General features: G+C 37.4%; 1 protein-coding gene across 3 annotated transcripts in view; it reads left to right on the top strand.

Annotated features, from left to right (window-relative positions):
- Positions 1-17,459, top strand: part of LOC120527534 — a 154,450-nt gene that overhangs the window by 101,719 nt on the left and 35,272 nt on the right. For all 3 annotated transcript variants that reach the window (XM_039751042.1, XM_039751043.1, XM_039751044.1), the window contains 2 exons: positions 8,238-8,366; positions 15,542-15,789. In XM_039751042.1, coding sequence (XP_039606976.1) covers positions 8,238-8,366; positions 15,542-15,789 — 377 coding nt within the window. The remainder of the gene's footprint in view (positions 1-8,237; positions 8,367-15,541; positions 15,790-17,459) is intronic.

The raw sequence follows: 17,459 nt of genomic DNA on the forward strand, positions 1-17,459 counted from the left end.
AACTAAACAACGTTCCTCCAGGACCATGGTGCTACATAGAACATAGGACAATGAAGAATCCACAACACATAACATAAAGACACATAATATATAACAAGGTGCGTGTGAGTGAAATGTGCAAACATGTGCAACCATGTGCAACATTGTAGAGCAGATTACATATATCAGATATCAGATCGGTCCATGAGTGTTAAAGAACCTGACTGCTTGGGGAATAAAACTTACACATTCTGGTGGTGAGGGCCCGAATGCTTCGGTACCTTTTTCCCAATGGCAGAAGTGTAAACAGTGAGTGTGAAGGGTGTGTTGGGTCATTCACAATGCTGGTGGCTTTATGGATGCAGCGTGTGGTGTAAATGTCCACAATGGAAGGAAGAGAGACACCGATGATCTTCTCAGCTGTCTTCACTATCTGTTGTAGGGCTTTACGATCCCTGACCACATAGTGATTAAGCTTACTGCCACACAGCTGTAGAGCCATGGGTCTGAATTCTGGGCATGGATTGCCTATGTGGAATTGGTATATTTTGCATGTGTCACTGAATTTTTGTTCCACATCCCAAAGGTCTGTGCGTTATCTGATTCGGTTTAACATGATGGATTGATAGCACACAAATGTTTGGTCCTCACCTTGCGCCCAATGCTTCCAGGATAGGCACTTGCCTCCCTTTTTACAATAATCTTCTTTCAGAAAATGATTTATTTCAACAGAACAATATGCAAATACACATATGGTAAATATCTTTTGCTTTAATATAACAATAAACCAGTCTGAAAATCAATATGTTCTGTGAGAATTAAATACTAAAGTGAGAGATCTCTATGTTTTGCGAAAGCTGCTTACTGTGTCATTAAAAATTTCTTGTTAAAGGTTGTTTTTCTTTCCATCCTAATGTACGGTATCGTTTTTTTATTCCTCCACTATCTTTAAACTATAATTCCTCCAAAGATGCTATGAGGTCTGAAACTTGGCAGGTGAATACAATGTGAATTATGTGGTATAGCGGGTCTGCGGCTTCCAATAAAAAAAGGCTGGGTTTTAAATCCGTATAGCTGTGCCGTTCTCCGTGTCATGATTGCACGACCGCGGGGAGTTAATGAGGTGGTTGGAGCGAGTCTCACCTGCGCGTGTGGGTGCGGCCGTTGTCGATTGGCTCATTGGCTTCCTGTGGTGTGTGATTAAGGCGTTGCTCCCACGGAGGCACATGGGGGGTGTATATATGCGGGTGGAACCCAGAGAAAACGGAGAGGAGAAAGCGATAGAAATGGAAGGAGAGGATCGATCGAAAGAAAAAAAAAGAGGTTAAAGGACGTGAGAAAGGCAGTCTAAGCAGGAGGATCTGGCCACCTGAAAAGAGTAGACAGAACGAGCTGGGGCTCTGCTAAGGAGCGTTAAGCTGTTATGTTCTGGGGGCAAGTTCGCCCCACTGAATGTTCGGGTGAGTGGGGTGAGCAAGGCCGGTTCCCACCCGAGGGATCCGAGGAGATACTACGGGTGGGCGAAGGATGAAGGGAGGAGAGCTGACCTTGGATGGTCTGGCAGTGATGTCCGCAAGGAAGCCAAGACGGAGGTACGCTGTAGGTACTCGTGACTGTAGAGATCTCTGGGGAGAAAGAAGGGTGTGCCGAGACTGGGATGACAGAGACTGCATTTTAACCTCGTATTTTATAGGATTTATTTTTATCCCCACAGGACACTTGTTTTATGGATTATTTATTGAAACCTGATGCAATGCACTTTGGACACTGATTATTGTTTTAATAAAAGCACTTATGCACTTTTTGTATATATCCCCTGGCTTCATGTGAGACTTGTCCTCATTTGTAAGCTCATCTCGGTGACATTACCGACGGTGTTAGGCTTAAGGCTCCCATAAGGATGTTGGGAGCACAGAGAGGACCCGCAGCGTCACAAATTACCTTGTCAATTGTATTAATAATCTTCTTATCTTACACAGTTTGACTTTATATGGAGGTCTTATTTAATTCTTCATACAGCACTTTAAAGCTCCACATCTTATATGTATCTCTATAATCCCTGAGCTCTTTGTAGCCATTAAATGTAAGATCTGTACAGCTACCTTCTAGTTCTTTGTTTTTCACAGGAACTATATGCTGTCTGTTGTGGACAGGCAGGAGAGCAGATAATGAAACAACCTGAAATTTGTTGAATTGTCTGCCATCTTGCATTCTTAGGGTGCCACGCTCTTGCTCTATTGCCTGTGATTTGTGCTGTGACTTTTGTTTTAATTAAATGTTTTTATTTTGTTTTAACATTATTTGTAGAGAACTCTGACCTTGTGAATTCCAAGGATTTCTTAAAAAAAATTAATTGAAATTATTTTTAGTATGTTATTGGCTTCTTAGTGAATTTGTTTGTTTCACCTGCTTATACCTTTTCAAGTTTTACAAAAAGTTGAACAATTCACCTTCCTTTATCATAAGTAGTAGTAGTAGCAGCACTAGTAGAGATTGTATTTGCCATTTGCACAGGTAAAAGATGCAAGTATACTGGAAATCTTTTGTGGTTCCCTCAGTAAACCAAAGAAACATTTCATATGACAAAAAAGTACTTAAATAATGAATATCAATAAATGAACAAGGTGCTCACAGCACAAACTGCTTTAATATCAAAGAGAAGTGGGGTAAGGAGGGGGCAATTAAGCAGATACATGAACATACTTCTTGAAAGCCTGAATGTCTTTTGCAACCATTCACATTGCTGCCTGAAAAAAGATGCTATAAAACTGTACAACAGAATTATCTGTTCTTTGGTGTCTGAGATTACACCCAGAATACCACAACATGAACAGAAAGTATCCTGCATGATAAAGATCAGTACTTCTTTGTTCCTACATCATGGAGGGAATTTGAAAACCAGTAATCCCGTCTGCATTTTTTATCTCCACTTGCAGAGCTTTCCTTTCACCCTGGTTGGTGTTTCCAGACCATATAGATTGCACTCGAGGAGACCTTAAAGTCACATCATGTCAAGTCAAATGGCTTTATTATATCATACATATGTCACTATATACTGCAACATTGAGTAGATAGATAGAGATAGATACTTTATTATCTATCTCTATCTATCTACTCAATGTTGCAGTATATAGTGACATAAAATAATGTATCCCAGGATCACTGTGCAGCATATACACAAACAGAACATAGAAAGCATAACACAACACTACACAGAACCAGTGCAAGACAAGTTAAACAAAACAAAATACTCTACTAAACTATATTTCACTACACTAATAGATAAGGGATTAAATAATATCAATAGTAAGGTTTTTAAGCAACCTTACAGAATAAAGATACTGCTGAGCTCTTCTGACAAAAGCCATTGTGTTTATGGATCAGCTCAATTTGTTGGAGATATGTATTCCTAGGAACTTAACCTCATCTACCTGCTCCAAATATAAATATGAGTGTAATAGTAAAGGAGTGGCTGGAGCATTACTGCTTCTGATGTCTTTTGGCAGTTTGCTCTAAATTAGCAACGAGTATCTGTTGTTTGTAGGCTCTAAATACAGACAACATACAGTACATTTGATTATTCAGCGGATTAGCACTTACAAAGACTAGTGAAGATACATCCCACTGATAATCTTGGCCTTTCATCTCAGGTTCTGATTAAATAAATCAGGTGCACTTCAAAGATAAATAAATAAAAAAGTGACAGCATCTAAGCAGCCCCACTAAGCCTGAAAGGCTAGCTGTATTTGCATTTGGCAACAATAAGAATATATTGCATTTGTACATATTTTTTCCATCTACTCTTGTTTATTATTGTACAAGTCAAGGCTCAGTTTAAACAGCACGTCTTCTGTACTTCTTACAAATGTCATTAAGGCCTTTAATGTACACAGTTCTCTGTCGGGTGACTGATAATTATATGGGTGGTGTGATATGCACTTTTGTTCAGATATTTGCAGAATGCATTCTCAGCTTGCCTTGAATTTAAATAAACTACTGTCAAGAGTCCTTTTGAAAATTAAGCATACTATTTTTTTTTTGTAATAGTATTGATTTTGTTGAAATCACAAAACATTCCATACAAATAGATCAATGTTTACAAAAATAGGTTAAAAAAAATCAACCCCCACCCCTGAGAAAGAGAGCATGGCCAGCAGAGTAAAACTTAAAGCTAGTAAAAATAAGTAAAGAAATGAATTAATAAGCGAATAAAGATAAATGGAGAAGAAAAAGAAATGGGGAGAGAATCTGCTTCCTCGGTGCTTTAAAAGCTTATTCTAAAATATTATTGATTAGATCCTGCCAGGTTTTGAAAAAGTTCTGCACAGGTCCCCTAAATGAAAAGAAGCTTAGGAAAGATATTCATCTTAACAATGTTAATTCTTCCAGCTAAAGTGAGATGAAGGGTTGACCATCTATGTAACTCTTGCTTAGTTTTTTTCATAAAGATGGTGCAATTTTGTTAATAAAGAGCTTTATGTTTACTTGTGATGTTTACCCCTAGGTATTTAACCTGATCTGCAATGATACAAGGGAAGGTGTTCAATCTAATATTGTGTACTTGATAATTCACTGGAAAGAGCACACTTTTATTCAAATCTTTTGAAATTTTGTTAGTGCTGTTAGGACTGCAGGCACAGTATTTTGTGGATCTGATATATACAGCACCATATCATCGGCATATAGAGAAATTTTCTGTTCAAGTCCTTCTCTGATAATCCCCTTTATCTCATAAGCACTTTGACAGTGAACTGCCAGTGGCTCAATGGCAATTGCGAAAAGTAGTGGTGACAAGGGGCATCCTTGTCTGGTACCACATTCTAGTTTAAAGTAGTCTGAATTGATGTTGTTAATACAAAATGAAGCTTCTGGACTAGTATACTGTAGTTTGATCCATGAACAAATGTTCAGGCCAAACCCAAATTTCTCCAATGTAGTGAAAAGGTAGTTCCATTCAATCATATCAAATGCTTTTTCTGCATCCAACGATAATAATATCTCTGGGGTGTTTGCCTTTGTGGGTGAATATATTACATTAAACAGGCATCGAAGATTGGAAGCTAAGTGTCGGCCTTTAATAAATTCAGCTTGATCTTGTGATATTACCGAAGGCAACACTTTCTCCATCCTTCTAGCTAGGACTTTGGAGAGTATCTTAACATCATTATTTAGAAGTAAAATTGGTCCGTATGATGCACATTGTAATAAGTCCTTATTTTGTTTATGGAAGATGATGATTAATGCTTGGTGAAAAGTTTGAGGTAGACTTTTATTGTCTCTTGCTTCTGTGAATGTTGCTAATAAAAGGGGAGCTAGCTGAGTGGAGAATTTCTTATAAAATTCAGCAGGGTAGCCATCGGGGCCTGCTGCTTTCCCACTCTGAGGTGACTTTATAGTATCTAGTAATTCTGATAGTGCCAAAGGTTTATCCAATTCCTCTGCTCTGAGATTATCTATTTGTGGTATCTATAATGCATCCAGAAATGCATTAGATTGTGTGGTGTTTTCTTTACACTCCGTAGAATGGGCATGGTCGGAAATAACAATAGCGTCATACTTGCAAGATTTAGTCATAGGCAAGAAATTGTTATCTACAAAGAAATAATCAATTCTTGAGTAGCAATGATGCAATGGTGAGTAGAAGGAATATGCTCTTGAGTTTGGGTTGTTGTCAGTTACAAACTGTGTAATTGTCTTTAAAGTGATAGATGCTATCACCCCTGTGACAGGAGACCTATCTAGGTTTGGATTTAAAACACAATTATAGTCTCCAGCCATTATAATTTTTATGAGTGTTCAAATTGGGAATGGATGCAAATACATTCTGCATGAATTCCCTATCGTTGACATTGGGTGCATAAACATTTATCAAAATCACTTTACAGTTAAATAAATTACCCATGACAATCACATATCTCCTTTCAGGATCAGATACTACATCTGATACTACAAATGAGACTGTTCTATGTATAAGAATTCCCACAGCTCTAGTTTTCTTTGTAAAGCTGGAATGGAACATTTGACTAGTCCATTCTTTTTGCAGCTGGAACTCATCCTTTCTAAATAAGTGGGTCTCTTATAAAAATACTATTTTAGCATTTAGACCTGTTAAACATACTGTTAATGATTATCTTATTCTGTCTTTTGTTCTGAGACTACATGTGTTTAGCTTTGACTAAAGACCTTCCTTAAATCTGATGCTGTATATAATAAATGTACACCAACTTATTAAAAGGTGCATTGATGTAAGGAAAATGTAACCATGTTGTGTAATAAATATACACAAAAATATGTTTGATTCCCTAATGCTATTTGGTAGATTATGTTGTACAGCCTGATGTACTATCTGTGGCTGCATTTCCACTAACTCCAGGGCTAACAGGAACCAAAATGAGCTCAGCAGGCTGGCTCTAAGTGTTCTTTCATTACAAGGAGTACTACTTGTACATTAATTACACAGAATGTATGAGACAGATACTGTAATTGTGACATCACTTCCTACACTGGCCTTTAAATCCACCATTTTGTCTTTCTTCAACTGTTTTGGACTCAGTAGAGTGAACAACTCTAACCTTTAAAATATCTTTTTGCAGCCAAAGGACATTATACAGGTGGCTGTCCCAAACCTTTATTACATCTAAGTGTCGTTCTTATCACAACATATAACACCAATGATGAGAACTACCTTTACATCTGTGGTTCTGTATGTTTGTTACTTTATTTTCTGTTAAAAAACAAGTATTGAACAAAACAAAAGAAAACTAAATTACTAAAGTAAGCTTTGGGTACAGGCTTCTCAAGATGACACTAACTGAACCCAATTGTTTCATAGCTCTCATTCATATCAAGGTGGAAAAGTACAGCACATTTAAAAAAATAAAATAAAAAGTGATATGGTGCATATTTTCTAAATGAAGACACGCCATCGTGGACATTAATGTGTTGTATCCACAGGAAAACGTAGTACAAAGACAACCACTGCTGCCAAAACCCTTCTTGTCCCTGCTAGTACCTAGAAAACACCTTATCCTAGTTAAGGATATGCATGATTTTTTATTTTTCACTAGAGATTTTATTTAAATACTAAAATACAAGCAGACACATGCATAAATAATGCTTTAAACTCTCTCAGACAGTATGGAAGTGAAACTCAATTTATTTTGTATTTTTTTTATAAAGAGAATCGCTCTTCACTGTAAATTCAATTTAATGCAAATCAGTTTTCTTACCATGTCATATAATATTTGAAAATCTTTGAAAAAATATAATAAACGTACACATTAATTATGGTTAACCTAACTCTTTCTGGTTCCTGGTTCTAGCAGAAAAGTGACATTGATGTGTAGTATTTCTGCATTACAGTATAGAGTGTGTTCTTTTTGTAACCTCCTTGTTATGGTATGTATACAGTTTTTTTTTTTTGGTAAAGCAGATAGAGGTGAGCAGACATGAGAATTCTATTTGGTTGTTGCTACAGCTTCTGTACATGGTATACTACTGTGAAAATATCTGTGCATATAATATATATAGCTATTATATCAAGTTTATAATCTTACATAAAACACTCTGTAACTGAAGTCGTATTATTTTCAGTCGAGAAATCAGTCATGCTTTAGGAAAATCTACAAGTTTAGACAGCTGGTTGAAAATGATTTTATCATAGAAGAAATGGTAAATTCAGTACTGTATGCTTGTTGCAAGCTGGCCCATGGCAAGATTCACTTACACTTACAGGACCGGCATACAGTTATGTAAAGAAGTCCCTCAATCAACACATGAAAAAGGTAGATAAATCTGCTGAAGGTACAAATTTCTTTCATAAATTAGGTATCTACAATATAATAAAACACTAATGTTTGAGTGTGTCCTGTCCCTTAGATCAATATGATTGGTCAGTTTGGCTTTGGTTACGCAATCTAAAGAGAAAGTGCGAGTGTTAGACACACAAGATGGAGAAATGGCTCAGGAGGCACACTGAGACAGTTGCCTTCAATGACAAGAAGTATAAAAATGAACAGGAGGCAAGAAAGGTTCCTCAAAAATAATGAGAGAGTCTAAGAAGCAGGCTTTATAATAACATGCTCAAGACAGGGAGTGCTGGTGAAGAAAGGTTCAGACACATTCAAATAAAACAAGAATCTCAGCTGCAGGCAGGAGAGGAAACCTGGCTAAGACATGGCTTAAATCAGGTGAAAGCAAAGTGTTTCTTAAACCTTTAACCTGCTTTTTCTTTTCTTCTATTATTTGACATCATATAGGAGTGGAAAAGAAGCCATGGTGTTAAGTGCCAAGAAGGGTGATATTATTACAAAACTGACAGCTCATGAGCCAGTGGCCTCTATAAAAGGAGTGGACATGACAAGAGATTACTTTCTTCTAATTTGCAGGTACTCATCATGTTGTAAAATCTTTCATCGCAATGAATGTTGGTACTTTAAACTACAATTTTTTCTCTAAAATTTAAGAAATTCATTTTATTTATTTATTCCCAACTTTGCTTTCCAACTTTCTCCTTTCAAACACATGTCAGTGTAAGACCGATGTCCAGTCAGACAGCATGTTGTTCTTACCGACTGCAGTTGCTGGATCCTGTTGCCTTGAGGATGTTAGATAACACAAGTAGGAACCTCTTTAGAAAAGCAGATTTACAGCATTTTGACAGTCAAGTAATGTGCAGACTGGCATCACTGGTGGCTGTACAAATGTTTTCCATATATGATGAGCTCAACCACAATTTTAGCCCATCTTTTTGCTTTTTACACTATGTTTTGACAAGATGAACACAAGACCCTTAACAGATAAATGGCTGTTCTATTTGCACAGTTTGAAAAACCTGTTTTATTTTTTTTTTGCAGTTGTATTGTATGCATCGTTCTTCCAACTGACCACACATTGGTTGTCAAATCTCACATGCACAGGTGCACACGTCTATGACTATTAATGAACAGGTTTGCAGGCTGCTACAACAGAATTGGTAGGGATGTCACACTACAAAACCGCTGGTCACAGATGCATGCCATGACTGCCTTCAACTTGCTAAGACTATGTAAATGGATGCTATAACTGGAACTGCTGGCCTTAACAGCATTACACACAACTGAAATGTGCTAAAGGAAGAATTTATATCCCATATCCTCCATCATTTCTGGCAATATCACTATGATATTGCATAGCAATACACCTGTAGTTGTTGGTATGGCTGAATCCAAGAACATCTTCTTGCTGCAAGATCAGTTAATATAAATCTGTTTCACAGTTTTAAGACATGCTTTATTTATACTAGGGGGCTTTGCCCCCTGCTCGCTTCACACGTCAACCCCCATGTTTGGTTTTCCAGATACACACTTTTAAGGTTTTTTTTCTTTCAATTGTTACTATTTCATTAGTTTCACTTTTATTTCAGAACTTCTATAAAAACAATATTTGGAATCTTTCGCGTCCCTCGAATATGCTGAATCTTTTTAAATGAGGTCAGTGAGACATGTGTTTAATGACTTTGTACCATAATTCAGGATAGGTTTCTCTGTTTGGAATTTTAGCACAGACGAAACGATCTGCATCATCAGCAGTTAATAATTTTTTTTGCAAAGTAACCAATAAATACATGTGAGGTAAACAACGTTTTTGAAATTCTCTGACTTAAACTTCAAAGCCTTACAATATTTACATACTTCTGAAATATCACCTGTGTCCATATATTCGATCTCTATTTGCCTTTTCATTATTTCTCCGAGTAATCATTTCTCTTTTTTTGCACTAATGCGATGTTTACTTTCTTTGTTTTGACCCTGTCTTTTTTTTCTGCTTTCATATTCTGTATCTTTCTCTGCATGTGTTTCGCACCTATGTTTTTTTTTTTTAATTCTTTTGAATTTCAGTTTTCATTATCTCTAACCTGCTCTGCATTTGTTTGGGCCCCTTGTTTTTTAACCTCTTTATGATGTTTTACTTTATTTCTACTCTGTCTTTTATTTATGACCTGCTTTTTTTCAGTGACACCTAGTCTGTGGTGATTATTTTCCCTTTTTTGAGTAATAATTTCCATTTGTTTGCACTACTGCGATCTTTACTTTCTTTTTTTATATTTTCTAATTTTTCTACTTTCATATTCTTTAACTTTCTCCAGATGTATATCGTTTTTTTTTGAGCCTTTCAAATTCCACTGCTTTCATAATCTCTGACCTGCTCTGCATGTGTATAGCGCCAACGTTTGTGAACATCTTTATGAAATTCTACTTTGTCTTTTAATTCTGAGCCCGATTGGATGTGCTTTTTTTCAATTCCACTTGTTCCGGGCTGATTATTACTTTCCTTATTTTCTGAATTGGCACCTTGATTATTCTTTTTCTTTTTTGCTCTTTTTTCTTTCCAATACTTTTGAGTCTCTTTCCTCCGTGCTGCTTTCTTCTTCGCTTAGTCGTCAACGTTTTATTTATAACGTATTGTCCTTATACTGTATGCTTTATATGCGATGAGAGCCCTGGATTTGTGTGTGCTCAAATCCTTACACTCACACGACTGAGTGTTTTGCTGCCCGTGGTCTTATTTGATATTGGCTGTAAGTAGGGTGTGTCTTGCAAGAATCTGATGTTCTATGTCATCGCAAGACAGTCCTGGGTCAATCTCTTGGCACAAAGTTTCATGTTTAAGGTCCCCGCGAGATGAAAGAGAATGGCCACAGAGTGTCTTAAGTGTCTTCCGTGATCTTAACGTGAAGATCACATCATGACTCCCGTCTTTCTCTCCCAGGATTTATTTTTTATAATAGAGAGATGTATCATATGAATGAAACAAAATGAGACATTAATACAATTGAAACATTATAAAAAACAATAAACTTGAACATTGCAGGCAAGACCTCAACTTTCCATGTTTTGGATAACATTCTATTGCATGAAAATGAAGTGGGTGTAGGAGGGAAATTACTTAGCTACTGCAAATCTTAAAGCTTTAATTTTTGACTATCATACAAAAGTGGTTTTATTAGAATAAGTTCAGTTTTGTTACTGAAAAGAATGAACTTGCAATTGTGTATTAAAATTAAATCATTAGAGAGTTTTGATTATAACTGAAAGACACATTGCTTTATTAATTCACATATTGTATGCCCCGTTGAACAGTCAGTTTGCTTACCGAGTGGCTGAAAACAAGGAGGCAAAACAAAAGAAACTTTATTGCCATTAGCTGAGGATGTTACACAAGGATTTATTAAATTGTTCACCAAAATCTTTAAACACAGAAGCAAATTCCAAGTGTGGACTTGACCCGGACACAGACAGGCGGACATCGTTGGATCCACCACACACTGTTTATTTGCAATATATTTACAATCACGTGCACCTCAAACCCCAGTGCCTCCAGCACCGTTTCCCCAATGTCCAGGCCTCGCAGTTTCAATACCTCTCTCTCCTGGCCGCCTCCAGTCCTCTCTCTCCAGCTCCGTCTCTCTTCCACCCGACTTCCACTATCGACTGAAGGGAGGCGGCCCCTTAAATAGGAACCCGGATGGGCTCCAGCTGCTTCCCGGCACTCCTCCGCAGACACGCCCCAGTGTGGCGGAAGTGCCGGCAGTGCACCCGGAAGCCGTCCGGGTGTCCCCTGTCGTCTTCCCCCCAGCACTTCCTGGTGTGGCGGAAGTGCTGGGCTCCAGGGATATTCAGGCACCAGGGCACCGCCTGGCGGTGGCCACGGATTCCAACAGGGCTGGGCTTCCAAGCCCTTTACCTGAGGCCCCCAACATAACCAGGGTGGACGCCCCCTTGTGGTCTGGAGGAGGCACAAGCCCTCCTTCAGTCCTCCTGGGCGTCCCGGCCGGGGGATGCCACACAAGATAAACAGAAACTAAACTAACTTTTTCTAATTTTGTTTACATTGATTGCTTGATTGCTAATCTTTTGTAACGTAAACGTAAAAGTTAAAATGCTGTTTAATGCATGCAGCGTTGGATGAAATATCCACACAATGACAGATTCCAATACAATTTTTTTTTTTGGAGTAATTCCAATGTCTCCAGCAAGCAATAAATAAGGTAGCAGGTTTACAGCAATTATATTATAGGACACCCTGGGGTTAGTAGCAAAGGAGAGAATTAAAACAAATCTGAGTGGCATTATGAACAATGCTGCACACCCTTTTCCTGACACACTAACACAGAGGACTTTCAGCCAACAAATTATTCAGCAGAAGTGTGTCAAGAAATGCTACTGGGGCTCCTTTACACCAGCAGCAATACATCTGCATAATGACACACTGGAACTGTTTTTAATTTTTAGAAAGAAATTTGGTATGTATTCAGACTATAAAGTGTGTGTGTATATATTTGTTTCTATGTCTATTTATGTATTTATTATATTTAAAGAGCTTCTGTAAAAAACAAGATCTATCTATCTATCTATCTATCTATCATGTCAAGCGATACGCCTCCTCCGGACCACGAGGGGGCGGCTGCCCTTGTGGCTTTGGGGACCACAGGAACAGAGCTTAGGAACTCAACCCTATAGGGGCCCGTGGTCACTGCCAGGGGGAGCCCAGATGCCTGAGGAGGGGAAGAAGACGACCAGGGACACCCGGAGTGCTTCCAGGTGCACAGCCGGCATTTCCACCACACCTGGGAGGGCCGGCGGAAGGTTATTGGGATGCACTTGGCGCTCATCCGGGTGAGCATAAAAGGGGCCGCCTCCCTCCATTCGATGGCTGGATTCGGGAGGAAGAAAGACGGAGCTCAGGAGGGGAGGAGTGGAGGAGGACCAGAGAGGAAGGCATTGTGTGAGGCCCGGACTTTGGGGTGAAAGTGGGTTGTGTGTACATCACTGTAAATAGTAACTAAATAAATGTGTGTTGGGTGACTTAAAATGATGTCTGCCTGTCTGCGTCCGGGCTGTTCCCCACACTATCTATCTATTCTAAAGCCTGCAAGCAGCCACTACACATCCTATACAATGTTACCCAACAGCCCAATGAAATGCATACCTCTGGATTACTCTTGCCACAAGCACTACACACATCCACTTTATTACAGTATCATGGCCACCATGATATCTTTCCTAGCAAGCACACAGAATCAGCGGACTTACAGTAAATACACAAAACAGTGGCACTGGTGAAGTCTAATAATTCAAAGAAACAGCACCTGTGCAAACAAATGCAGAAAATAGTAATAGAATGACATTCTCAGCATAATAATAATAATAAATATAAAAATGAAAAAGAAAAATTAATAACATGAAACAAAAGCTAACAGTAAATTAAATAATAATGGTTAGTTTGATTAAAGTGCAAGTAATTTGAGAGTGGTCGGGGGGGGGTTTCATAAGAATGATCAAAGGGGGGCACAGGGCGTCCACTCAAAAATCAGGGGCTTGATGCTGGAGCCCCAGAAGCCCCCCCAAAATGATGACATTGTTTCTTACAACACTTTTAAGCCATTGTAGGAATCATCTTATTCAGTCCTCCATTTAATGGCCTGCCATTTCTCGTGGAGTATTCTAGGCTATAGCTGAAATAAATATTGTTTTTATAAGAACTGAATCCTTTTGGCTAATTTTTGGAATGTGTACATGTGATTTTTTTATTATTGATGTAATTTTACTTCTTGTTGTAATACGGTTGCTGCCATTTTGTACTGATCTTGCAGCCACCTGGCCATATTGTTTGTGTGTGGCAATGCCTGTCGCCAGTCACATGATGTATTAGGCCATCTTCTTCCACACCTGCTCTGGATATCTGAGTAGTAGAGCAGTTTCTGAAACAAAAATATAAACTACAATTTCTACAGTTAGGGGCAAATTAGATCTTTGCAATGTTTATTTTTGATCATGATTTATATTTAGTGTTTGGTTTTGGTATATGGTTTAAATTACATACATGGTTCTGATTTTAGAAAGTACCTGTCTTATCCCTTAGTTTTTAGTTTCATTTCTTTATTATTATTTTTGTTTTCTTTTTCCTCTCAGAAGATTTGGGTGTAACACAGAACAAAGTAACTTATTACTGTTATCTTATTACATTTTCAGTAATAAAGCATAGAACATTAAAGTTAAATTTTGGTAATCACACAGTGACTGACTTAACTAGGATTTTGTTACTTGGATTACACTTTTGTTTCTAGGCAAATAATATGCGAATATGACATAAATGTCTCAAAGGGCAGGCATTCCAATTCATATTATGCTTGAGGAGGAGACTGTGGGCACACGATCTGCTTGTCCTGACTATTTGCTCCTCACATGCAAACTACTGTACTTTCACGCAGGCATAGATTTGCATTGAATTTTATGACACCACCAACTCTGTACTGGACACGTGTGTTATTTTACAACATTATAGTTAGTTATATTTCTGGATTGTGCTGATGTTCAGATTGGGAGTTTTACTTTTAAAAAATAACACATTTTCAATTATACATTGCATTGAAAGAATATATGTAACAAACAAAATGTAATTCTAGTTAAAGGAAGATGTAGCAAAATTACAGTGGGTACATTAATATATTCGTATCTGCTCCTTGTTTGTCTGTCTAATCACAGCATTTGACTTCTTTTTAGAGACATATGAACTTTCATATAAGGACTCTATTTTCTATAACTTATGTTATGGAATTTCATATTGATTAATTTTTACCTTTTATTTTTGGTATGTAATTTATTTATTCTTATTTTTATCCGTTTCTGATTTTCTTTTATTCTTATTTTTTGCTCATCTTGAGAAGCACTTTGAACTACATACTTCGTAAGGAAATTTGCTTAAGAAATAAATGTTTGAGTGGGATTTGAATTCAGGTTTATTAAGTCTGATTTGATTGTATGCAATGTTATTTTCATTGCTTTTAAAGTAAGTCTTGATTGTATAGAATGTTATTTTATTCAAATTAAATAAATAAATACATAAATGTTGTTGTTATGTACATGTATAGCCTCTTGGTGAAAGAGCTCATAAGGAATTACATTTACAGATGCAAAAATGGCTTTGATATTCAAACAAATGAAAACCCTGTAAGCGCCATATATCATAAAATTTAGTGCAGTATCTCAAAATGGACTTCAATTTTTGGTTGCATTTCTTTAAGGTTACCATGAAAATGAATGAAAAGTTTGTGCAGGAGCACCAACTATGTTAGTAGTAATGGGGGTCAGGGTTCATGCATTTTGTCATCCATGCATATCAGAGCACAGAATGGAAAGAAGGGTCTGGTGAATAATGTCACTGTCACTCTAGTGCATTGTCAAAGTGACTGCTGAATTTCATTTCACTGAGTGTATTTATCAGTGACACTCTCCTAAATTTAACTACATTCACATTTTATTCAATGATTAAATGTTCCCCTCAGTCCAAACTTGAATTACATTAAACTAATAATTATTTTTACACTTCATGCTTATTTTATATAATTGTGTATATAACACAATACATGTATTTTTTTAAATCACTTCTAAGATGCTATTGAATATTTTCAGTAAAAGAAGAATTTTCTGGTTTTGAAAAATACAGAAAACAATTATTTCTAAATTCGTGACACAAAGACATTGTTTATGCACTCTCTAAAATTGTTTTGTGTTTCAATCAGATACCCTTATATGAGGCTTCATGAGATTATTCATATTGAAATCTTCAGCACAGCAAGTTTTGAGTATCTCCGCTCCGTGAAAGGCTGCTGCAATGACCCTTTTTCTTTGCTCTCTGTGAACCGTGTGGGATCTCATGTTATTACCTTCTGCTCCTCTCCTGACACTAATACCTCTGAAGTCATTACATGGAATTTGGAGACTGAGGACCACAAGCACATAGTGAAAACTTCATGTGTAGTAACTGGAGGTTAGTAATGGTGGTAATTGATTACAAATGTTACAAGGAAAGAAAATGTATCCTAGCTTCTGACAGCTAAAAACTACTGTCTTAATCTAAGATCCAGTGCTGCCTTCTGAGACATCATCTTCTCAGGGTCATATTATTCCCTCTGGGATGTGTTCAAATAGACCTTTGGGCCGAGTTTGTCTTTTCTGGTTGTTACAATAAACTGATTAAGAACTTTGTGGCTTGAGCTTTCCTCCCTTCATTTACTTGTGTTTGCGTCAATGGGGTAGTTAGATACTTTATTAATCCCAAGGGGAAATTCACAACAGTTACTGCATTTCAACAAGACCTTACTGGACTTGGTTATAACAGTCTCTCTTTTTACCTTCACATTGCTGAATACTGTCTAGGAAGTATGAGTGGTGTGTGTCTCTGAGTAGAGTGAGAGTCCATCCTGGTGGCATCATGCTTTTTAGCTCTTTCCCATTGGGGTTCTACAGATTAAACTCTCTTTCTTTTTAACATCACTCTTTAAATGTGCATTATCGATGTTGAAATTCCCATACTTTAGAAAAAACATAGAAAATATAGGCATAAGACAAAACTATTAAAAAGTACAAGCAATTAAATAGGCACCTACAACAATTTCAATGAATTTGCATTACTGAGTTTCTAAGGATTTCACAGCTGGCAGGGCATGAGAAGCTACATGGTTCCTGAGGTAGAAAGAGGCATAGGAAGTCCTCACTGGGCACATTGTGTAAATACAAACATAACTCAAGGTTCTGGAAAATACAGGCCATTTAAAGGCAGGTGCCTATGTAGGTGTATCAGGAACCTGAGAAATGTATTACTGTGAAAGAAATACAGGGTGGTCCAGATCTAATTGTGCAGATCCAGATCGTCTGGATGACTTTGATTTATGTGGGGACGATTCCAATTCGGCACAAAGCTGATTCTTCATGTCGTCAGTTCACACACTTCTCAATGGTCCGGGATTTTTCAGGTGATTTTCTATGTAATAAACTTAATAAGTTATAGCGTAATGAAAATTGCATATTTAGATCTGGAACACCCTATATACTGGGGATTAGCATTGTACTGTCTGTATTTCCTGAAACAACTAGAATCCACCAGGTAGACACTAAGACTCTACCTGGTATGGTAGATGGCAGGAAGTCCATAAACACCATGTGGAACCTTGGGGTCTTCTTTAAGAAGTGTAGAATCAGAAATTATAACCATGGATCAACTAGCATGGAGGTAGTACAACCACAGATCTTAGATATTAAGTTTTATTGCTGGATATCTTGTGCGGTATGTAGATGACCATCCACAATGCATAGTGAATAAGCCGATCTCCTCTCTTTAGACTGATTGAGGTGTCTCAGATTTTGGGTGATACTTTTTTATTTTGTCTTTTGTGTTCAACGCAATGGTATTGTTGAGTAAAATCTCTACTTTTATGAATTACTGAACCATCTTGATTAACTAAATCGCCTCTTTATTTTGTCTGTGTACCTTGCTCTGACATGACCTTGCATCTCATAAAAGTGTAGCTTCCTTCAATTCAAACATTTTAATGCAAAGTTATAGTTCATAGTTTCATAACCCTTGATTATAATGAGAAAGTATAAAATGGATAGGTGCCTTCAAAGCAGTAAGCATTAACTTTGACAGTGGATCAAGCA

Source organism: Polypterus senegalus, chromosome 4, assembly GCF_016835505.1.
Source record: "Polypterus senegalus isolate Bchr_013 chromosome 4, ASM1683550v1, whole genome shotgun sequence".
Classification (NCBI taxonomy): Eukaryota; Metazoa; Chordata; class Cladistia; order Polypteriformes; family Polypteridae; genus Polypterus; species Polypterus senegalus.